The sequence below is a fragment of the Colletotrichum aenigma genome (assembly GCF_013390185.1).
Source record: "Colletotrichum aenigma strain Cg56 chromosome Unknown KSG_Cg56_contig06, whole genome shotgun sequence".
Taxonomy (NCBI): domain Eukaryota; kingdom Fungi; phylum Ascomycota; class Sordariomycetes; order Glomerellales; family Glomerellaceae; genus Colletotrichum; species Colletotrichum aenigma.
Window position 1 is genome coordinate 3,375,428 of NW_023500912.1, and position 22,935 is coordinate 3,398,362.

Consider the following 22,935-nt stretch of genomic DNA (forward strand, 5'->3'; position numbering starts at 1 on the left):
AGTTTATTACTATCAGAAATACCCCAAAAAGTTAAATTCTCACAAATCATTATGGTATCGGTGGCTGATCTGACCAGTCAAACTCCGGCACACCGTCAAAGAAATTCAAATCTGATTCAGCCAGGAAATTGTCGCCTACTTCAGCCCAATACGCCGATTCGCTGCCCAAAAAGCTCATCGGCTCCCAGACATGGTGTCCAGGAGTTTCCAGGTCACCGCTTTGTGTTGCTATTCCCATGCTTCCTAGTGATTCATCCCCCGGTGTAATGAGAGTAGGATCGATGGGCCCACCAGGCCCGGGCGAGGCCACATTGGGGTCCGGTGCGGATGCAATCGCTGAAGTCGTTGCGGCTGTTGTCGAAAGCTCCTCATGCAAGACCGGCATCGACGCAGGTACTTCTGAGGCGCTGCGAGATCCCGGGACATGTCTCTCTGCCTCTGTGGGTGGACCAGCACTCCGGCGGGTCTTCGCATCCAGCACGCTCTTAAACTTCAGCCTGGCCTCTCCCGCGAGTGACCACGAATGAGCCATGTCTTGCAGTGCGTCGTCCAATATAGGTAGCAGGGTGTCGTTGGCTAGTGACGAGGGATTACTCATGTGCCTACAAGTAACTATTATCGCATTCATAGCCAAGATGCAACCACCCACGAAAAGAAGAGGCGCATTGCCGAGAGTATGTTCACTCTTGAAGCGCTGCAACACATCCACGATACCCTCCGCCCCCGCTCTGCATACTCTGAACGACTTGGCGAGCGGGTTCTTTTCATTTTCGGGCTTGTCTTCTGACAACGATGGCATGGATCCTATCGAGGCTATGAAGGGCAGATTAAGGCTGATGCGCGTGCTGTGGTAGAGAGTGCTTCCAAAGAAGAGAGTGTGAGTACCTCCGTCTACTATTCCCATCGAAGTCAGAGAATGCAATACTTACTGTAAAATGGCCACGTTGACTTGCAGGTTATCCTTATTGGTAAACCACTTCTTCCATCTCATATTCGTCGGAAGAGCCTCATGCCAGGCAACAAGTCTGGCGTTCAGCTTGTTGAGCGACACCTCAGTCCAACGCCTAGCATGCGCATCTGTCTTTTTCCTAGGCGCAAATGTCGTAGAGAGCATGTCGTGAATTATTCGGGCTAACTCTATTTGCTGGTTGAACAGCAGAGTCAATTTTGGCCCAGCCGGGCGTACCGTTTTCAGAAAGCCAAGGTCATGGGAAAAGAGCCAGTTTTCCCAAACCGGAGGGTCATGGCTATAGTCCTGTCAGCGGAAGGCACTGCAAGCTTCTGAGGATAACTGACGGCAGTGGCTCGCTCAAATTGACATCGGCGTCATTCTCGTACATGAATGTTGGGCGGCCTAGAAACAAACTGAAGATTCTGCACACGAATTAGAGCGCGCCATCGATTGAGAAATAACCTGCAAGACTAACTTGTCAGATAAGAAACAGCCCCAGTAGATCCGGCGTCGAAATTCGTTATCGAAAGGGAAAGGCGACTTCGAGTTCGGCCTGTCTTCTGAGCCCCAGTGGGTCGGTTCTCGTTGAAAGCCAATGTCCTGGCCCATTCTGAAAGCCATACCTGCCTTTCGCGTGAGCGATCGAATAATGCGGCAATGGGATCACCTTAGCGTACCAGCAAACATCCAGCCCCTCGAAATGTTTCCTTGTCCGACCTCGTAATATCCACAGCAAAGCAAAGCCTGCACAGAGGTTGGTCTCGGGGCGCTCAGGCCCTCCGTTGTCAGGATACTTTGTGCCGTATCCGCGAAACCTTGCGCCCGGGACCTGATTTCAGGATCCTTCGACATTAGGGCCCCGATTGCAGCTGCGGCATAGATCAAAGGAGGAGAACAAAAGTCGCCGTCGATGGGGTTGTCCTCGAATTCAGCTACAAAAGCCTCCCTGTCAATGAACATGAACAGTGGATACTGCCAGTAGAAGAAAAGACCCAGGCACAAACGCATTGTCTGGTTGATGAGGTTGCTTCTGCCATCCTGGAAGGGGGACTTCTTCGAGTTGCCCGATGAGCTGCCGCAAGTATCTCCGTAGTCATTTTGAAAGATACTGGTTGGGCCGTGGTAAATCATAGAGCCTGGACTGTCAGTCACCAGAACATGTTGCATCCACTTTCTTAAGAACCTCACCATCCAAAGTCTCTTGCAAGGTCGCCTTGGTCAAAGCCTCACTCAACGCAGCTTCGTCCTCCAAGGGCAAGCTAGAGAAAGACGGTACGTAGTCTTTGATCTCAACTTCGTCCAAGATCTGGTTTCGCTCATCGTTGCTAGCTTCCTTGAGCCGAGCCAAGAAGCCCTCGAGCGAGGCTATGCGAGACTCCAGTGCCGCAACATACTCACGTGACACCGGCGGCCGTTTGAAGTCGCTGTCCCGAAACTCGCACTTAGCCGAAGCTGCGGAGCAATTGGCGCACGGGAATGTGCGGGAACATCGGATCTGAGAGCGGCGCCGTTGTCAGCCGGACGAGACTTCCACAATGCGGCGGTGGCCGACGGCCATCGGCGAAGACGGGGCGGGAGATATCGGAGGGACTCCGGGGATTACAAATACCGCGGTACCTTTCTCTGTTGACACCGTTTACACCTTGTTTCATTACATGTTTAGTATCTTTCTGATTCAAGTTGACGTACTGAGATCAACTTACGATATCCGCTTCACGTTTTTCTTCTCCATCTTCAAGTGGGCATGCAGGCAGGCAACCACTACCAAAGAGACGGTCAGTCGCGCGCGTAAGGGGCTGGCAAAGGTGCGGGACAAAAACCACCGCGGTCACATGACAATCAATTTGTTTTGGACCCTTTTTCACAACTTGGCCGGTGCGCTGAAGATTGCGGGGTTGATTGAAGTGGGATGGGTGCCTGTTGACAGTTGACAGCGCGATGGCTGAGAAACCCTGCACTGAATCCCTCTGTGCAACGTGACCAACCACGTTCGTCATGGACTTGCCATTTGGGGGTTCGGTTCACTAATCTTAGGTGGCAAACGAATTCGTATTTCATCAGCGTCCTTTCTAGCATAGGTTCAACTCTGCAGGTTTCGTCAATTGTAATTCTGCGCTGAGAGGCCGTTATCAGCGTGGCCAGGGTGGAAGGATCCACAACCTAAGCAACACGATATCGCCGGAGCTTAAGCATTACAGAGCTGAGCGTGTAGCTGGACCTAGGCAATGATGAAGGTAATCAGCACGATGAGAGGGAAAAGCGCAAAAGTTCTCTGCGTGGGCCTTTGCAGAAAATCCAATAACAGGATTAGTGAAGACTTTACTGCTTAGATTAGTCTGTACGAATGGACCAGGAGACACTGTTATCAACTAGACAGTAGGGGCATTTTAATTTGTAGGTTTTTGGCCGTCCGTGGCAACGATTGAAGAAGTTCTCATACATACGACTCTTGCTATTGGATGACATGGTCACACAAGCTGAAGAAAGATTAAGCACATGTCAACGATTAGGCAGTTTTCAAGTCAGTTTTGATTGCAGATTGAAGCTGCCAGCCTTCTGATGCGCTTAGACGGACCTTTCAACTAATATGAATGGAAAAGAAATTTGAGATCGTTTTAGTCTCATTCACAATGCGTTTTGGACTTTTCACGAAGAGTCTAGTGCAACTCAGCAACAGAGCTTCGACATTCGCGCTGAGCTGACAGTGGTGTCTACAAGCTAAAGAGGGTAGTTCTCCCGTCGCTCTGTGTTGTTGTTCTCAACTATCCCCAATATCCCTTCTACCATGCAATATTTTAGCTCTATGTCTCTGGGATTTGCTAAAGACTTGACTATTTTATTTCCGATTGAATTGCTTCGACAGTTCCAACCTTCAACCACCGCGAACCCAGACTACTAAGCAACCGCGTTGTAACGCCACCCACAGGGACCCCACCATCTTACGTGATGAGCTCGGGTTCCAAGCTTCCATCACTCGCCAAAACCAAATCTCAAATTGCCAAGCCCTCCTCAATATCGTTTTCACCGATCACGGAGACATTGCGCTGTTTCTTTTGCCGCCGAAAGCCCACCCCGCGTGCCACAATGCAACGCCGAGCGGCCGGCCGAGATGTCGGATATGATACCCCGCAAGCCCCTCCTATCTTTGCTATCTAGGCTATCACACCATCATGCAACCTCACCCCTCCTTCTGATCTTGCCACATTTTCACAATCATTGCGGCATGCGCTAAACTTACTAAGCTTTCGTTCACCAAGGTACAAGGTTGACAGGATCTCCAGTTGCGGCTGAGTTGTCAGAGACACTATTCAGACGTCCCAGCAACCCAGAATGACGACTTCAAAGCACGTTGTCTTCCAGAACGGAAGGTTCTTCCGGTCAAACAAGGCGCCACCTGGACAGCGATCGGAGGCCAACTTCGCCGAGGCTCTCGTGATCAAGGACGGCCTTATCACATTCGTCGGCGAAGCTTCAGCAAACGAAGTCAAGAGCGCTATCAATGCAGGAGCTGAGGTTCGCGATGTTGGCGGCCGCCACGTCCTGCCGGGTCTCCTCGACGGACACATTCACTTGACTCAGCTGGGACAGACCTTGCAGAAATTGCCTCTGGACAAGTGCAAGAGCCTAGCGGACATCAGAAAGACTATCAAAGACCATGCCGCCGCCAACCCGGACCAGGCGCGTATCTTTTGCAGTGGCTGGATGCATTTCATGACACCAGAGGGTCCCTTAGCCTCGCTCATTGACGACTTGGATCCTCGTCCAATCTTGATCACAGCAAAGGACCTGCACTCTACGTGGTGCAACAGCGCCGCTCTGAGAGAGCTGGACCTGGACAATGAGCCGGACCCTCCTGGTGGTGAGATCATGCGCGACCCCAAGACTGGCAAGCCGAGTGGTCTGCTCTCGGAAGCAGCAAGCATGAAGTGGATTCCGTTGTACATGGCCAGGACTTCCACGATGGAAGATCGTATATCGGCAATCAAAACCGCTGTCAACGACTACACGAGTGCTGGATTCACTGGTCTCATCGACATGGCAATGGAAGAGGAGGGATGGGAAGCGCTGCAAAACTATCGCAAGCGTGAGAAGGAAGCCGGTCGACCGTTCCCTATTCGTTTCGCTGCCTACTGGATGATCCTGCCCAGGGACAATGATGCGGAGAACATCAAGCAGGTTGAAAGGGCTGCAGAACTCGCCAAAGAGTTCAATTTGGAGACGGACCCCGACTGCAGACTCGTGGGTATCAAGCTGGTGTGCGACGGCATCATCGACGCCTGCACAGCCTCTTTGAAGGAGCCATACAGCCACAACAACGAGAACTGCGACCCCGTATGGTCACCGGAACACATGGGTCCCGTTGTGGAAGCAGCGACAAAACACGGCTTGCAAGTTGCGCTCCACGCCATTGGTGACCGAACAGTCGCCAACGCTATCGATGTGCTCGAGAAGTATGTCGGCCCGGAGCATCGCCCTCGTATCGAGCACCTCGAAGTTACAACCGCGGAGGACGCCAAACGTTTGGGCAAGCTGGGCATTACAGCCTCCGTTCAGCCTGTTCACTCCGACCCTGCCATCCTACGCGCATGGCCGAAGCTCATTGGCGAACACCGCTGTGGACGCGCTTTCGCGTACAGCGACTTCGCCGACAGGGGAGCCCCCGTGGCTATTGGTTCCGATGCGCCGACTGCGCCGCATCACATTGTCAACAACCTTTACATTGCAACCACGCGGAGGTCGGCCCGCGAGCCGGAGTTGGAGACAGTTGTCAATCCCCAATTTGCGCTGTCCATGTGTGATGTTGTGGCTGGGGCCACAGAGGGTGCGGCAAGGAGTTGTTTCCTGGACGATCGTGTAGGATCATTTGAGGTTGGTAAGAGGGCTGATTTGGCTGTATTTGATCTCGAATGGAAGCCTGAGAAGGCTCTGCAGGCAAAGGCTGTAGAGACTTGGTTTGAGGGACAGCAAGTGTTTCCTGGGCAGGTTTGAGGCCCAGCGGATGGAGTTTGGTGTCGCGATAGATTAGATCAGCATGGGCACGCATGGCAGACATGCGAATGAGTTGAATAGTAGCAGGAGTTGCAATCCTACAATTCAGCATTTAGCACTAAGAACTCCATGCGCCCAAGTCGAGTTATTCCATTGTCTGCTCATCAAAATCGTCCAAGTACAAACCGAGCTACTTTGCAGCCAACCCAAGCAGGACACAGGAAAATACAACTACATCGTTCTGAAGCGTCTGGCCAACCTTAGGCAAAGTCCTTCTCCATAGTAAACAATCTACATGATGAAATGAGCCCCAACTACAGATGCTAAAGTCAGAGCAAGAATGACGCATTTGCTCACACCCAATGAAACAGACTCGCTCTTGTTATACTGAAGCTCCTTCTTGAGAGATGTGTAGTCGATCCATTCACATTTCCCCTTGAAAATGTCTTTGGTGTAGTTGAACCTTCTCCCCTCAGCTTTGAGCTCGTCTATCTTCTTACCCGCCGCCTCTCTCACACAGTCAGGCCAATTGATCGAAATCTCCGGCTGATGAGTGAAACATGTACTAGACTGGCAGAAGCGCTGTGTCATGTAAACGTTTGACCCATTCCGGTTGCTTGGACAACAATGCTCAAACATGTCGAAGTCTTGCCCGGGACTCACGAGGTACCCTCTGGTATAGATGACATCGCTTCCCGTGGTGCAGACGATTGGTATTCCAAGATCGGGGGCCGGCCTCGAACACGCTTCCGGATATGCATGCCAGCGCTCTTGCAGCTAATAGTAAGAAGTCAGACGAAAGAAGCTTGGTAGGAGGGCCAAGGAGCTTGCTGAAAGTGCTCAAGTACATACATGAGTTCGGTGACTCTCGTTGACATAGACGACTTTGTCCATGTTTTTGGTTGCCGATGTTTCGTTGTTGTTCTAAGCGGGTTTCTTGTTGGGATTATTGTTCGCCGCAGCTTGTGTGATGGGTGACGAGATTCCTGCCTACACCGGTCTTATAGGCACCGGTCCTATCTCATGTAACCGTGAAGCGTACGCTCCTTTGCCAATGACAGGTTTTGCGATGACGTGGGAAACATGAGAATGTGTAATTTCGCTTGGGAATCATGGGCGCAGGTGTTGGTGCTGTGCCGTACTTGTGTCTCATTCTAGAGGTCGCGTGGCTGTCAAGCTCCTTTCTCAGTTGCATTCAGCCAACTGCTTTGGCCCCGCTCAATTGGTTGTACCTGTCAAACCCGCCTATGCCAAGTCAATCTTGGCGAGCGATTTGCCTATTCAGGCATGGCGAAAGTCCTCGACATTTACCCGACTTACGTTGCATGCGACACTGAGAAACGGCGGTTGGTTTATGGATAAGGGCGCCAATCAAATCGTCTGCCTCAGTCAGGTTGTAACCAAAGGCTTTTGGCCCTTCTTCAGCCATGTGTGGTCCATATGGTCTGAAGCCCATGCAGGCAGATTGAAAAGCCATATCCTCACGAACGAATCACACAACTGGCATTGACATTTTATGCGGTTGGAATATCGGTTTCAACACGGAGCTCTTGGCATAAGTCTTGGAAGCCTGATAAATTTGGGGGCGTTGCCTCTGCTCATCGTGGATATTTGTGTAGATCGGGTTTGGCAACTCATTCCCAATTTTGTTCGATTCTAGGTCTAGAACTATAGACGTTTCCGTTTGCAGGACTGCGCCTTTCTGAAGCAGTAGCATGGCCGCCTTGAGATTTCGGAACGTGTCCTGGGTAGCCAAATCCAGCTCCATCAGACGATGGTTGGAGCAATTGCTGAACTGTCGTTTTTCAAAGAAGAAGGCGCAAGTAACGTTCAGCATCTAGCCCTACAGAGACCGCACTGGATACTACGTTCTGTTGTAAGACGGTGTGGAGGATGAATGGCAGGTGGGGGCTGTTGGGATACGAAAGTGCTGTTGTGTTCGTTGAACAGCTTTGATCTGGTGATGCTGCGGAACGTAAGGCTCTGGGCTCGAAGCCAAACTGTTCTACGTGATATTAAGGCACTTGGCTAGTGAAGGCTGGAGTTCCTTCATAATCAAGGCCAAATGAAGAAATATTTAAAGGGAAGACAATCTCTCCATGAATTGTATTGAATCCGAACTCCACCGCCACAGCTTCAACAGTTGAGTCACAAAGAGCTCGTGACCCGCTTCTTCCTACATACTATCACATTGTGTTTGGGTATCTTCCAATTATACACAGACATGTTCAACAAACTTCTCCTGTGGTTGCGCGCAGTCGGCGGTGTCTTGCCGAGAACAGGTAATGGTATTGATCATTATACCATCTGTGGCCAGGATCGTGGGTAAGTCTAAACCCACGCAGATCATCTAGTTACAAATATGCCAACATAAGGCCTTTCAGATACACGGAGAAAGACTCGTTGGAGGCCGCGCAGTACCTCACGAACACCATCGTCACGTCCGATGCCTTCTTCATGGCTATGGATGATTGCATCTTTGCCCACGTTAACACCACTGTCGTCAGTCTCTGTAACGGCAACCAGCGCAACCGGACCATCAACCGTGATGAAGTCAAACGTGGTGTTGATCAACTCATCAAGGACTGCGGCCTCGATGGCGGCTTCACGGGCATTCATGTAGTCAACAACTTGACTTTCGCTGCCTTCGGAGTCGGCGGAGTCAGCCTGACCCAGCCTCCGGGTTCCAACCCTCCTGACGTTCCTGGCTCGAAGAAGCGTTCCAAGGGACGGTCTCTCCTCACCAAGCGTGACTGTGCGTACGCTGACGATGGAGTCCCGCACTTTGACTGTGATGCGAAGAACAAACTCAATGAGGACGGTACTTGTGGCCAAATTGCTCCCGGGAACAACAAGTGTCAGGTCTTCTGCGAATTGCGAAAAACCGGCTTTCTCGGTCACGAGCAGCGGGCACCTGGCGCTGGAGGAGATCAACAGCTCCCAGGAAAGGCCGTGGAGCTAGGAGCTGGCAGCGAGACCTCGATCTCCAACGGCTTCTCAATTGGCGTTGAGGGCATTTTCAAGGAAGTCATAGGTGCTGGAGTGAGTTACGAATGTGAGGCCAAAGCAGCATCCCGGGACGGTTCACCATGCACTAACAAGAAAAAGGGTCATTGACTAAGACTATGTTCGTATCTACCACCCAAACAGTATCGAATGTCAGCCCCGAACATTACACCCGTTGGGTGTTCTTCCCCAAGCTCATCGAGAGTTGCGGAACCACATCTCGCAGAGAGTATTCGGCGCCCACCCCTTGCACCGGGTCGCACTGTACCAGTCTTCCCGCCGACGATCCCGACTGCATTGGAGAGGTTGAGAACATTCCCAACGTGTGCTCCTTGGTCCCAAAGCTCAACCCCGAGGGTAGCCCGGAGGTACTTTGGGCTCTTCGTAAGTGGTACCGTTTGTACTACGGAACTCTAATATTCGTTGTACCGTTCTTCTTTCCACTGAACTGACTTTTCCGCAGGCTACGAGCAAGCCGACGGGACCGCTTTGCCCTACGATGAGCAGCATGAATCGTATAAAAGACAGTGCGTCAACAATGATCCAGACAATGACGGAGAGCAGGAGTGTTACAACCATATTCCTGCGCTCATGCTGGCCCCCAACTACGAGAAGCTCCAGGAGCCATTGGAGAAACCAGCGCGCGAAATGGTCTATTGATGCATATATCACCCCTTGCCCCCTTCTGCTGAGTTTCCCATTACGCTCTCACATAGTAGGTTGCCAACTATGCGCAGACCTTGTCGACTGCTGTACGACTCTAGAGGAGCCGTTTGCGAGGGCCAGGATGGACTGGGCTGGAGGAACGTCTGTTGCCAACCTATGGGGTATATGGAGATATGCATACATCACTTGCTGTGACACTGCGTTCTGGGTTCCCCTAGCTTTTCCTGATATTTCGTCTGGCAGATCCGTGTTAAATTTGCTTTGGTTTCATGCTTTGGAAACGAAATTGGGTCTGAGTTCTGATGTTGATGTGCTTGTCTGCTTTAGTCAATTCGCGTCCGTTTTAGTATGACCTTAATAAATTAGTAGCATAAATAAGTTAACCCCATCTCTTTAGACCACCATTTCAGCACCTAGGAATGCCAGAAATTGCCCTAATCACACATGAAATTGTAGTCCGAAGGGGTATAGCTGTACGAGCTTATTAAAGATCCCTTGCTTACTAGCTGAATTACTGTAGTCAGGTATCTGCTGACCCACTCCTGAAGGCGTTTTGATTATCTGCGGATTTAATCGCGATTCGTCTCGGCATAGAGACGTGAACTCCCGGACATATTTGAAGTCTCAACGTGGTCATACAAATGCAGCAAAGACACCGACCAAGGCTGTGGCCAGGGCCATCAACAAGCTGCTAGACTGAACAGCAGGGGCGACGCTGAAAAACACACCTCTGCTTCTCCTAACTTCACCCGAGCTACCTACCTCCAACCTCTTTCGCAGCGGCTGGCATAGACTTGTTGAAAGACTCGTATGTGGCCTTCATGCCGGCCTGAAGCTTCTTGATCGAATCGCGACCTCGGTAGTCGCTCCATGTATGGCCCAAAAGCCCTGAAAAGTTGTTAGTGGCAGGTACATCCCCTATCAAAGGCAGACAGCAAAGCCGAAACACGCAACATACCCCAAAAGTCTTCAACATCAGCTTTGCCTTCACGGATGTAGTAGCTGCCGCCCATACTCCAAACCATCCATCCAACGCTCCTCTGAACCATCAAGTCCATCAAGCACTTGTGGAAGTTCTTCTCATACTCGCGCTTCGTATCCGACTGATCATGGCCCCATTCGCTCATGATCAGCGGCGCCACATTGGCTTGCCCCTTGGTCATAACGTCCGCGCCCCAGCCATCAAGCATCCCGTAGTATCTTTCACAGTCCATGGACAGACCGTGGTCGTACTGGTGCAGCTCGAAGACGAACTTGTTCTTGAACGGCAGCTCCGCGATGGAGAAATTCCATTTCGGCTCGTCGGCGTACCACCCGTTGGCGGGCGCCTCGATGTCGATGCCGCCCAGCCGGCCGCCGAAGAAGATGAGTACGTCCGGGTTGGCGGCGTGGATCGCGCTGGCGCCTTGCACCATGCGCTTCCCCCACGTCTCCCACGTTTTGGGCTCGATGGCGGGAGCGACGGGGGGGTTGTCGTAGCTGAACCGCTCGCGTATCTCGTTGCGAAGACCGATGCTTGAAAAGGACTTCCAGTTGGCTTTGCCCTATAATTCATGTGTCAGCAAATTGAGCAGCATGACTAGAGTGAGGCGGGACTCACATGCTCTGCCATGAAAGACAAGCTCCTAATCCAGTTGGTAGTGTTGAAGTAAGCATCGCCAAACCACCCGTTCCCGTCGGCTACGTTGCAGCACCATCCAGCCTTGGACATATGGTTATCAAGATGCAGGTAGATATTCTGGCGCGCCAGCTCGTCCGCAACAGCGTCCCACACTTCAAGACGCTTAGTGTTCTCGTTGAAGCGGGGGTTGTTGCTGACGATCTGCTTCAGGACCTTAGTGCCGTTCTCCGCGCCGAGCGCCTTCTCCAGGGTCGCTTTGAGAGTCACGTCGCCTCCCTTGTCGACTATGTCGTCCACCATCTCGGTCGCGAACGTGAGACGCACCGAGTTGAAGCCGGTCTCGGCGATCTTGGTGACGATGTAGGAGATGTTCTGAAAATGCAGGCCTTCCGGCAGCATGGTTTGCTCATGACCAGGCCAGTTGGCGCCGACGAGGGCGACGGTCTGGTTTTTGGCATCGAGGATGTCTCGGCCGATGACGGAGAGAGGAAGATGATGAACCTCGCGCTGCGCGAGACGCTCGGAGGCCGATGTGAACGGTAGCGTGAGCGCGCTTACCAGCGCCGTTGTGGTGGTGTGAAGCAGGCGCATGATGGATCGCTTGAGTTTCGCGGGCAAGACGAGAACGCCTACTTTCGGCCTTAGGAGGTACGGACCTATGACTAGGGGTCTCTGCAGAGGTCAAAGAACACGGGTGGGAATAGGGTAGGAATTGAGCGGATCGACGAGGAGTCCTCGTTAATGGACGTCCTATTAATTCAGGGTACTCATCCTTACATCTGTCTAGATCCTCGCATCTTCCGGCCGGCGCCTCAACAAACGACAGCAATATTGCACCAACAAACCTCCCACCCTTGGAGCTTCAAAGTATGTTCTCTCCAACTTTCCCCCTACATTGTCAGGAACCAGTCCCATGAGCTTCTTTAGCTGATTTCATTCCAAAACCAGCACCGTCCAGCCGGGGAGAACCCTAGCATTGAAGAATGCATTTCCTCAACCATCAAGGTTAAGGATGACGGTCCGAAAAGATCTGCTCGGAAGTGTGCCGTGATAGGGTACTGGAGGCACCAATACATCCATGTGGTGCCGAAGCTTCGTCTGATGTGTAAGCTGGCTGTCACCGAGGACGTATCAGCGAGCAGTGAGCTAGGCGTTGAACCCCGCGCGTGACGGCATGGAAGACAGGCGTTGGCGTTCAAATCAAGGCCTCTGAAGAAATGGGTAGGCTAGCAGCGCTAGGCGAAGGAAAATCGTGGCTCAATCGAGGCAATGGGAGATCACAGTGAATTGCGGCCGTTTGGAGTCAACGGTGAAGGTTAAAGTTAGAGACGAACCCACATTTAGTAGAGTATCATGCAGTTAAGCAGCTTGTTTTTAATGGTGGCTGCATTGTATTGATAAATACGCAAGAGTGCATAAAGTAAATACATGAAGAAAGTTTAGGTTTGGGTTATCTGAGTATTCACTGCGGTCCACTCTACTTCATGTTCTGAAGAAGATAGCGGACGCCGGCGTAGGTCTCCTCACCGGTGGGGACGATCTGGCTGGCGGGCAAGACGAATCCGTAGTTACCAGTGTCGCGCAGCTCCTGAGTGAAGGTGTAGTCGGCCTTGACGACGTCGTTGACGTAGTCGACACTGCTGCCGGTCGCCTTGTAGATGGTCGTGCAGATGGGGCCGTACTGGTACGAGGTGCCGTGGACGGCCTTGATGGCGGCGACGGCGCCCTTGGCGAGAGACTGCAGCTCGGTGTTCTTGGAGGAGACGGCGGTGCACGAGTAGCCGTAGGGGGTCATGAAGAGCTGCGAGTAGGAGTGGAAGTCGATGAAGAGCTTCAGGCCCTGCGCGGCCTTGGTCTTGGACAGCCAGGCGGAGAGGGCCGCGGTCTCGGGGGCGTCGCCGGCGGAGGCGCCCTTGAAGTCCTCGGCGCAGGGGTCGGTGGAGGCGCCGCCGGTGACGGACCACTGGTAGGGCCAGTTGCGGTTGATGTCGTGGCCGAGGCAGCTGCTGCCGGAGGTGGTCTGGCGGTTCTTGCGCCACAGACGGTTGGTGGTCTGGGTGTAGATGAAGCCGTCAGGGTTGACGACGGGGAAGACGTAGAAGTCGTACTTGTCGACGAAGCCCTTGACCTCGGTGTCGGTGGAGTACTTGGTCAGCAGGTTGTAGGCGATGTACTCGTTGGTCATTGTGCCGATCCACTCGCGGGCGTGGACGGTGCCGTGGAAGACAACGGCGGGCTTGGTGCCCTTGGAGCTGCCGTAGATGTGGATGCCCGTGATGGTGTTGCCTTGGAGCGAGCTGCCAGAGGTAACAATCTCGGCGTTGTTGGGGTAAGATGCTACAAGGTCCTTGAGGAACTGCAGATGATCGGCGTACGCGTGGTACGAGTTGAACCAAGTGGTGTTAGCGGATCCAACTGGATAAATGTCAGTGGTAGTCCAGATGTGTGATCGAGTTTTACTAACCGGCGTAGACTGAGAAGCTGGACTCATCAGCAATGCTGAGGCCGAGATCCTCGTGCATGGTCGTGACGTTCAATCCCGAGATCTCGGCGTTGAACTCGTCGACCTGCTCAGGCGGGACGACAATGTCGGCCAGGGCGCCGGCTCTCGGAACACCCTTCCAGGTGTTCAATTGAAGCTTGTTGATGACGCCGTTCACGCGGTCGACCTCGTCGCCGACGGACACACGGAAAACCTTGGTGCCGTCGTAGCTCACCCGTTGGGAGCTAGCCCCCGCCACGGCGGCGGCAGAGGCGGCGGCAATGGTGGTGGAAAGGACAGCGAGCGACTTCATCTTGACAACGCGTGATATCGTCGAGAGTGCAGAGACAAGAACTTCACCAGCGCAACCGGTGCGCGGCGTCGTCTGGTTATATGGTCGTTCGCGAGACCGATGAGGGGAAGGCGACAGAATCAACAGGGACAGCAGGATCGGACCGTCGGGGATCGCCTGGGCAGTCTTTGCAACCTTCCTTTTCAGGTCATGGCGACCCGCGTCGAATGCACGCCCAGCTCGTCAGATATCTTGGCTTGAGGGACAGGAGACCTGCCCGATCAAAACAAGGCGCGAAGAGACAACTCACAAAAGTTCCCGCCTGGGCAAGCATGCAGGGTAGCTTCTGGTACCGTGTATAGAAGCTGAACAATCTTAGCTGCCTGGCCAGCCTTTGGAGCCAGATCTGAGGGGGAAGGTCCATGACTCTACGTAGGTTCTGGCTGGGAGATTTTCCGTCTTCTCAAGAGGGGGAACGACCGGGGTTCAGGGAAGAAGCAATTAAGGTGCCAGCCAGCAGCCATCAGACGAGGGGTATGCAGGCGCGAGCTAATAGGCTTGCCGTTTGACCGCTGACGGGACGATTGGGGGCGCATTGAGCTTGTTGTCCAATACATCCGTCCGGTTGGCCATGGTTCTTTTGTTTCTCGTTCGACCGGCGTCACGGCTTGATTAAGCAGTTCGGGAGGGAGGCGATAGTTGACTGGTAGGAACAGGGGTGGACTGGTGCAACCCAACCCAGCCCCCCCGCGGTCGTTGAGCAGATCCAGGCAGGTCAAGTGCCGGATTGCACGCAGCCGACCTGCCGGAACTGGGGTAGCGCGGCGGTAAGGATTCAGGAGTTTGGGGGGATCGCGCTGTTGACTTGGGGAAGAGAAGCTTCGCGGAGGCTAAGGCAAGCCCTGCTGCATGAGCCGCTTCTCTGCAAAGGATGCTTAATCTAGAATGTGGTATACTGGAACTGCGGCTAACAAGATGGAGTGTGAGAGCATTTGAGGCGTTTTCATACGGTAATGGCGAGCTTGGAGCTGAAGATGGCGATGCATGGCTCTACGCGAACCTTCAACGTCGGGTCATTTTTAGGTTTAGAACAGTGAGTTTAGCGAATGGGGCCCCAATTAAGGCTTATCTGCCATCACAAAGTCCGATGGATACGAACTCATGCGGAGCAGCCCGACATCCTCTCACTCAGGTTGGCAACGTTGTCCTCTGCGAGTCTGCTGTTGAGACAAGAAGAACAAACGGACGACATGAGATTATGACATCTCATGTTAAGGTATGATGTCAGTTCGCGCACAACATAAAAGTGAGAGCCGGGGATGAGATGGGCTCCGAGCACCTCGCAGTCCGGTGTTCCACAAGGAACACGACACGCAGGCGGAGATCTGTATTTGCCGTCTGTTTTGGAGGAACACCGCTCGAACAGTGAACAACAGAAGCATGCGCGAGAACCAATACAACCTACCGTTATTCAGAAACGAGACTTTAATACGTAAAAAGGTCCCAGCTGAATAGTTGACTCAAAAGGATATGTCGCAGTCCGCACTTCATCCTTCACGAATTTCGGCCTCCTCGGGCGCTGTGCACAGACCTTCTCACCATAAGATGAGGCAAGTCCCCATTCGCAAATCTCCAGCAATCGCAAGAAACCGTTGGAAAATGAAAACATGGTTTGGTACGCTAAAAATGATTGCAAACAATTCTTGATCTCTATAAGATCGTCTATAAGCAGTTCAAAAGCTCAAAATAGCAAAAGACAATGGACGAACAGGGAATCGAACCCTGGACCACTCACATGCTAAGCGAGTATTATACCACTAAACCATTCGCCCGTTGCTGAGGAAATTGAGCCAGAAACCCAACCATGTTGCCTTTGTCGCTCCGGTGCCGCTTCCAACCCCGCCCCAGCATTCTCTGTCTCCCGCTAAGGCCGACTGATCATTTATTCTCTCCCTCGAGCTGACTGCCCCCGAATGTAATTATTACATCGAATCTCATCCCTCCTCGTTTGCCGCGCATGTCGTCTGGCTATCGGCAAAGCACCGAACCCGCCGAAAAGCCATCCACGTCGATGACTTCATGACTGTCTCAACTGTGCGATAGTCACATCAAACGCTTCAGGTTCCCGCCCGATAATGTCCTTCATATGACTCGTCACCACGGCTGTCTCTCCCGCCCGAATAGCATCCCAAGCGGTCGCCCACGTCCTCGCCTTCTCCTGTGACCCAAAGCGCGCGACGACCTGCGGCAGCTTGACGTACTCATCAACATCAACCTGGCGAATGCGAACGTCCTTGCCGGCGACTTGGCCCAGAACCTGCACCGTCTCCTCCAGCGACCACTCCCTCGAGCCGGTGAGCAGGATCTTTTTGTTGACGTAGGCAAACTGGTCCGGGTCCCACGAGTAGTTTGCAATGAGCCGCGCCGTCGCCTCCCCGAGCTCGTTGCACTTGACCCACGCGACGCCTGGCCCGGACCCGTCGTGGGGTATGAGGATCTCGTCCGCCGGCGCGTTGATGTCGAAGAAAGCCGTGTAGATCGGGTACGATTCTGAGTAGAGCCCCTCGCGGATGGAGGTGAAGGTGAAATTGGGGTCGGAGGCGGCTGCTTCTGTGAGGTGGCGCTCGGAGTCGAGGTGGGCTTGCATCACCTCCGCTATTGAGGTGTCCTGGTAGTCGCCGCCGAAGGCCAGGGAGCTGTAGAAGATGTGCTTGATACCGGCGCGGCGCGCTGCGTCTATGGCGGGTAGTTGCACCTGACAGAATTCCTGTGAGATGGTCTTGTCCCTGCACAGTGAGGGGCGTCCTTACCTTTCTTCGGTAGTTGTGCACATGGCTTGGATAGGAGATGAGGAAGAGGACCTCGATGCCTGCAAACGCGGCTTCTAGATCGGAGGGGCTTGACTCGTACGAGGCCTTGCGCACTCTGACTCCGTGTTCGAGATGCTCTTGCGGGATCTTTTCTGGGTATCGGTTGATGAGGATGATTTGATCATTAGGGAGGAGCTTGCGCAGGTACTCGTAGGTACTGCCGCCCAAACCACCCGAGCCCGGAAAGATGCCGATAGACTTCATCGTGCTGCTCAAGATGCTCACTAGCGCTGATCGGATGATAAGATTATGAGTTGAACTATGAGTCCGCTTCTATGTCTAGCCGTTCACGCTATAATCTGGCCTCATGCGATGAGTTAGCTAGGCGGGTGGTGAAGATAAGATGAGATGATAAGCCATAACATGATTGACGCGCATGATCACATCACGATCTGGAACTCGCTTGGCAAGGGACCTGCACCCACATTGACACCCGCATTACGTCACCGCGTCACTATTTACAGATTTTTAACCAGGCATGTTCCCTTGCACAGCAGCATTAGTAAGGCGGGATCGCACGATACGGAGCCTTGTTTTCTCCAGCACGTGTGTCCGTTTCCCCTCCGACTCGTCAATCTAGGGCCGATTACGGGGCCGTGGGTTTGAGGCCGCCGATCACCGGCTTACCTGCTTTTGCGGCCCCGCACCGCGGCCTTGATCGGCGCTTAGGGCGGCTTTGACAGTGTGCAGAGATCTTCAGGATGCAAGTTTATGTGTGTTCTAGAATGGCCCATGACAACATCTAGTGTCTCATTGGAGAGCTATTCTTTTTGCGGGAAAAATATGTACATGAAGAATGAAAATGCCAGCACCCAAATCAGGGGGGGGTCTACTTCCAGGAGGTGGTGGCACCCCGCTTCGCTCCATCGACAGGCAACAAGAAGTCGCTGGCCGCGATCTTGCCGTTCTTGTTACGCGCACCCGTGACAAGGCCGATGTCAATGCTCTTGAAGCTCGCGTTGGTGAGCAGAGGCGCCGAGTTGTCCCACGAATTGTCTCTGGAGATCTGCGCGCCGCGCAGGGTGACCTGGCCGCCGTAGGTGACGTTGGTCGGGGGGCCCGGGCGGTTGACGGCGGCGATGTTGCGCTCGAGGACGCCCGTCGCGTTGACGCTGCGGAAGCCGACGGCGCCGTTCCAGACGGAGGTGTTCTCCTCGAAGAGGAACTTGCCCGTCTGGGAGTTGTCGGTGAAGCCGTTGGCCTTGTTGCCGAAGGCGATGCAGTTGACGACGTCGCGCCCGGCGGGGAGGATGTCACCTGCGCTGCCGCCGCCGAGCTTGAAGCCGTTGCCGTTGCCGGTGAAGTCGGGGAGGTCCTGGACGAAATGGTCAGCTCTGGAGTACAGGAAGTCATGGAGTGAGAGGTCGACTTGCCCAGCGGTTGTAGCCGTTGCCCCAGGCGATGCTGTCCTTGATGGTCAACTTGGAGTGGAACTCCCTGCGAGTCGTTAGCAACCGGGACACCATGTCTGTCACAAAATACTTACCAGAAGTCAACTCCATCGTCAGAGTTGTCCCAGAACCTGCTGCCAACAATGATGTTGCCCTCTCCCTTGCCCTCCTTGATGGCGATACCATCGGCGTTCTCGCCGTTGTTCCTGGGATCGCGGTTCCCGTAAGAGTCGAGATAGGAGATCACGTTGTTGGACAGGGCACCCTGCATGTGGAAGCCGCTCTCGTAGTTATCCCGAGTCACGATCTGGTTGAAGCGCAAGTTGCTGCTGTCCTTGACGTAAACGCCGTAGGGGCCGTGGGCGAAAGTGAGACGCTGGAAGTTCCAGTACTGAGCAAACTCGACGTGAAGAACGCCGCGCTCCTTGCCGGGAATCTTGGCATCGACGGGCGCGGGCGTGTTCGGCAGCCCCTCGCCGTCGATGATGACTATCTCATCCGTGGCCGCACGCAGGGTAATCGGGGCCTGCGCTGTGCCGTTTACCGTGATGTTGATGTTCTTGAGGACGTCGTATGTTCCGCCGCGGAGGATGACAACGTCGCCGGGCTGGGTGATGTTGATGGCGCCTTGGATGTCACCGAACGGCTTGGCCGAGCTGCCGTCCGGGGTCGGGTTGCCAGTGGGGGCGACATAGATATTGGCCGCCAGGGCCAGGGGAAGACACGAAACAAGTGTTGATAGCAACAACATAACGGGCAATTGTGAAAGAGTGTAAAAGTTGGGTTGACAAACAGACATTCGCAGTTACGAACCGATACTGTTCCCATCCAAAGCCGACATCGTGGGACAGACTCGGCGTCGCCTTTATACAATCATCTTTTCCGTCCTCGATGCCGAATCAACCGTCGGATCCGACTGGCGCCGCTTACAGATACTGCCTATACCAAAATGAAGCAGTCTTGGCGGCGTTCGCTGGGAGGGCCGGATTTCTTGGTTCTCTTTAACATACTTTACCGAACCGAGTGACTCCATCGTGAGTGGCAGCGGCTTGAGTCGAAAGGCCTATGAGCAGATTTACAGGAGCTCAGCTCTAGCTGTTTTCGTTATCGGCCATAAGCGGTCGTACGGGTTACCCCTACCACGTTCATCAACGAGCACTGTAACGTGGTGCTGTGCCAAGACGTCTGCGCATACCCAAATCTCACAGGCACCCACAATTCTCGGGCGGGAGAAGCTCATTCCACCAGTTTGGATCGACCGAGCTGTCCGAAATTCAGAAAATCGTCAATATTAGGTTCGTTGCGATAGCGACCTAAACTTCTGGACCTGGTATCCCTCAAAAACTGAACTCGTATGGATGTCCATCAGTTCATTGCAGAACATCTTAGACATCATGTTGGAGTTCTTCAGCGCACAGACTCTTCAACTTCGGAAGGACCAAATTCCTCCCGAGTTGTATTAGGAGCTCCGTCGACTGAGCTTATGACTTCATTTGACGAAAGATCTTTGCATCAATAAATTCAATAGACGATGCAGTATCCGAGGCTATTCCAACGTTCCCAGAGGCTGATGGAACTAGTCGAAACTTTACTCTATTCCAAACAAGCTTGAAATAGAGTTCGAGAAAGCCCCGTGTACTCGTGGGCCGTCAATTCCATTGTGCGCCATCATGACTCAAACGAAAGCCCGACTTAACTAGTCAATCATGCTACTTGATAGTGCATTAGAACGTTCTTTTTTCTTTCTCCGAGCCGCTTTGAGATCCTGTCCCGCTGCTGACCTTTAACTCGAGTTGAGGATCATCCAAACACACCTCACATTAGCTGCTAAGCATCGTGACAAGGAATCAACTTTTACATTGATGTCCTAGATGAATATGGATAACAAAATGAAGACACAAGCAAGTGGTTCTATTGAATGATGACCGCTAAATCTTCAGCTCGGGAAATTTCATGAGACTTGTGCGACTGCAAATGTAAGTAGGCACGATGAAGGCGTAATCACAAATTCAAGCAGTCGGGCTCGGTTGTTCTAATAGCCTAAAGCGATCCAATCGTTCATTCTTACATTTTGATTCCTTACTGCAGCCACAAATGCCAAGTTTCAGCTGGCTGCTGGTCTATTGGCCCGTCTCCGACGCAACTATGTAAGTCGGCGATGACAACGCATTGGATAGCACTTAGACGATGTTCTGATTGGATCTGCGTAGCGACTAGTGGTACGCAATGTCAGCTAATTGTGTACACTGCGTATCCCATAATCCAATATCATTTAAGAGATTCTTCACAGCCTCGGTGGACTTCCCCTTTACATTGCACTTTGAGCCATCCCATCCCAACAAGAGAAGGGGAGATCGACCTTTGAACTTGCCTTCGCCCTTGCGCCTCGTCTTGTAATCTGTACAGAACTTAGATCAACGTCAGCCAGTTCTAAATCTTTCGCACGACAGACAGCATAAGATATCGACCATGATCTGGGTTATCAACGTTCACAACGGCAAGCTTGAAAAATTTCAGGATGACTTCCCATTCTACGCTATTCTTTCGCACACATAGGGAGAAGAGAAAGACGAGATACATTTCAGCGATATCCAGAAAGACCACCAACTATCCAAAACCGGACCTGGCAGGATAAAATTTGATGGATGTTGCCAGCAGGCGAAAGCTGATGGCTTCGACTATGTTTGGATCGATACTTGCTGCATCGACAAATCCCACCACACAGACTACTCAGAAGCAATACTTCCATGTTTTCTTGGTATCAGACTGCTGGCCGTTGCTATGCTAATCTTGCCGATGTGCCCGACACGTCAGCTTCGACGTTCGACAACGGCTTCCGACGAAGCCGGTGGCACACCAGAGGATGGACATTGCAGGAGCTCTTAGCTCCCCAAGACCTAGTCTTCTACAGTCAAAGCTGGACCAAGCTAGGAGAGGAAGCCTCTATGACTAGCATGATCGAAGAGACCACTGGCATTCCTGCTCGATTCCTCGGCGGTTTCCGGGATGCAAGCGTTGCCCAGCGCATGTCCTGGGCTACCCAGAGAGTGACAACGAGAGGAGAAGACATGGCCTACTGCCTTTTCGGTATTTTCAACGTCAGTCTGCCGATCATGTATGGAGAAGGGGCTTCGGCTGCATTCGGCCGGCTACAGGAAGCCACCCTCCAGAGAACCCCAGACGCCTCCATTTTAGCCTGGGGACTTGAATTGCAACATGACGACCTCCACCCTCAACAACCTTCAACAAATAGATACGGGAACATTTTGGCCGCCAGCCCTCGGGACTTCATTAACTGTGGGACCGTGGTACCTTGGGAAAACGGTCACAGCGGACAACGCCTGGACGTAAACGGGGGCTACTATCACTTACAACTTCCACTCCACACAACCAAGGCGGGACACACCTTTGGCTTGCTCAAATGCTATTCAAGGCCCCAACAAAAGGGTTGCATAGGAATTCCTCTCTGTCAAGTCGAGCCAGGATCGGAAACGGATGAGTTTATAAGGCCCGAGGGGAGCAAAGCCATACAGCTATTTGACACAGATTCTTCACAAGAGCCGTCTAATTTGCGAATTAGAGACCTCTCACTGGCCGAAGACATCAGAAAGTTTGATCGTAGGTACGGATACAGCATTGAAGTACCAGCCTCCAGCAAATTGGCCGTGTTCGATGTTTACCCGAAGGATCGGTGGGACACGCGCAAGAGATTCGGCATCACTGGCGTTGACTTCCTACGCGACACTAAACAGCTTTCATGGATCAGACTCCGGCACAATGAGGAGCAAAGTCCGGACTTTGTCGTCATGTTGGAATTGGAAATCAGCTCGTCGCAACCGCAGCTAACATGCCATCTCATGGTGGCCTCCAGATCCATGGAACCGGACACCCTTGCGCGTGAGATCCCCGCTCTTCCCTCCCTCTCGCGGTTCACTGGAACAGAAAGAGCTAGCAATGGCTGGTGCAATTTGACAGTTCAGCAAACAACCAAACGTCAAGGCGGCTATGTCGTCTACGAAATATCGTTTGCTGAGTTGGAGAGACGACAAATCGACTATCTGGACATTACTAGCGAGATTGAGTTGGTCGCGTGTGATCGTCGGCTTCAATTTCTATTTGAAGAGGATATTCAACTAGGTCCAAAGGTCAACAGAGCAGCACATTCAGTTCTGGAAAAACAGGCGGACATTAAGTACAAGGAAATTCGACTTTCATCAATGAAGAAAGAGCTCGAGCGCTTGCCATTAGAAATGGCTGAATCAGAGAGATTCCTGAAATCCCTCACCAACCAAGATGAAAGAATTCAAGAGAAAAAGAACGGGATACTTCAGTCAATATCCTCCCTCAGCGAACGTTTACCAATGGGTGTGGGAGTACAGAGGTTGATGCAATGGCACAATTCAGTCGCCCAAAGCCTCTCCCGCACTTTGCCAGCTCAAGATGCAGATATAGAGTCAATTCTCGACGAGAAGATCAGGTTGTTCATGAGGGCTATTGCCATAGGCCATCTAGGAGCGATGGAATATCTTTCTGGTCAACTGTAGGACGCCACCAAATCCAGCACGAGTGCCGCAGCGTCGTCGACCGCCATCAAGTCACATAACATCGAAGCCCTCATCTGGTTGCTTGAAAGAGGATTCAGCGTCAACTCTCAAGATGGTGACGG

At 52.7% G+C, this 22,935-nt stretch overlaps 8 protein-coding genes across 8 annotated transcripts; 3 read left to right on the forward strand and 5 right to left on the reverse strand.

The window, feature by feature from the left end:
* Positions 1 to 49: 49 nt before the first annotated feature.
* Positions 50 to 2,684, reverse strand: CGCA056_v009922 (putative transcriptional regulatory protein; the record flags this gene model as incomplete). Its single annotated transcript, XM_037325169.1, has 7 exons — positions 50 to 860; positions 930 to 1,247; positions 1,297 to 1,374; positions 1,428 to 1,575; positions 1,630 to 2,088; positions 2,141 to 2,376; positions 2,656 to 2,684. The coding sequence occupies 7 exons, from the start codon at positions 2,682 to 2,684 to the stop codon at positions 50 to 52; spliced, it is 2,079 nt and encodes a 692-aa protein (XP_037176937.1).
* A 1,598-nt stretch (positions 2,685 to 4,282) lies between these two features.
* Positions 4,283 to 5,941, forward strand: ytcJ-4 (putative amidohydrolase YtcJ; the record flags this gene model as incomplete). Its single annotated transcript, XM_037325170.1, has 1 exon — positions 4,283 to 5,941. The coding sequence occupies one exon, from the start codon at positions 4,283 to 4,285 to the stop codon at positions 5,939 to 5,941; it is 1,659 nt and encodes a 552-aa protein (XP_037176132.1).
* Positions 5,942 to 8,165: 2,224 nt separating this feature from the next.
* On the forward strand, positions 8,166 to 9,607 carry CGCA056_v009924 (uncharacterized protein; the record flags this gene model as incomplete). Its single annotated transcript, XM_037325171.1, has 4 exons — positions 8,166 to 8,266; positions 8,326 to 8,996; positions 9,050 to 9,331; positions 9,411 to 9,607. 4 exons carry the CDS (start codon positions 8,166 to 8,168, stop codon positions 9,605 to 9,607), a joined length of 1,251 nt encoding a protein of 416 aa, XP_037176936.1.
* A 686-nt stretch (positions 9,608 to 10,293) lies between these two features.
* Positions 10,294 to 11,825, reverse strand: GH5FP-4 (Glycosyl hydrolase 5 family protein; the record flags this gene model as incomplete). The annotated part of the gene is made up of 4 exons (XM_037325172.1): positions 10,294 to 10,301; positions 10,376 to 10,501; positions 10,572 to 11,157; positions 11,214 to 11,825. The coding sequence occupies 4 exons, from the start codon at positions 11,823 to 11,825 to the stop codon at positions 10,294 to 10,296; spliced, it is 1,332 nt and encodes a 443-aa protein (XP_037176933.1).
* Positions 11,826 to 12,711: 886 nt separating this feature from the next.
* CGCA056_v009926 (Metallocarboxypeptidase A-like protein) lies at positions 12,712 to 14,029 on the reverse strand (the record flags this gene model as incomplete). Its single annotated transcript, XM_037325173.1, has 2 exons — positions 12,712 to 13,649; positions 13,699 to 14,029. The coding sequence occupies 2 exons, from the start codon at positions 14,027 to 14,029 to the stop codon at positions 12,712 to 12,714; spliced, it is 1,269 nt and encodes a 422-aa protein (XP_037176931.1).
* Positions 14,030 to 16,085: 2,056 nt separating this feature from the next.
* Positions 16,086 to 17,082, reverse strand: qorB-1 (Quinone oxidoreductase 2; the record flags this gene model as incomplete). The annotated part of the gene is made up of 2 exons (XM_037325174.1): positions 16,086 to 16,763; positions 16,819 to 17,082. The coding sequence occupies 2 exons, from the start codon at positions 17,080 to 17,082 to the stop codon at positions 16,086 to 16,088; spliced, it is 942 nt and encodes a 313-aa protein (XP_037176840.1).
* Positions 17,083 to 17,707: 625 nt separating this feature from the next.
* Positions 17,708 to 19,020, reverse strand: pelL-2 (Pectate lyase L; the record flags this gene model as incomplete). Its single annotated transcript, XM_037325175.1, has 2 exons — positions 17,708 to 18,287; positions 18,365 to 19,020. 2 exons carry the CDS (start codon positions 19,018 to 19,020, stop codon positions 17,708 to 17,710), a joined length of 1,236 nt encoding a protein of 411 aa, XP_037176949.1.
* A 1,996-nt stretch (positions 19,021 to 21,016) lies between these two features.
* Positions 21,017 to 22,813, forward strand: CGCA056_v009929 (Vegetative incompatibility protein HET-E-1; the record flags this gene model as incomplete). The annotated part of the gene is made up of 2 exons (XM_037325176.1): positions 21,017 to 21,384; positions 21,850 to 22,813. The coding sequence occupies 2 exons, from the start codon at positions 21,017 to 21,019 to the stop codon at positions 22,811 to 22,813; spliced, it is 1,332 nt and encodes a 443-aa protein (XP_037176947.1).
* Positions 22,814 to 22,935: the final 122 nt, after the last annotated feature.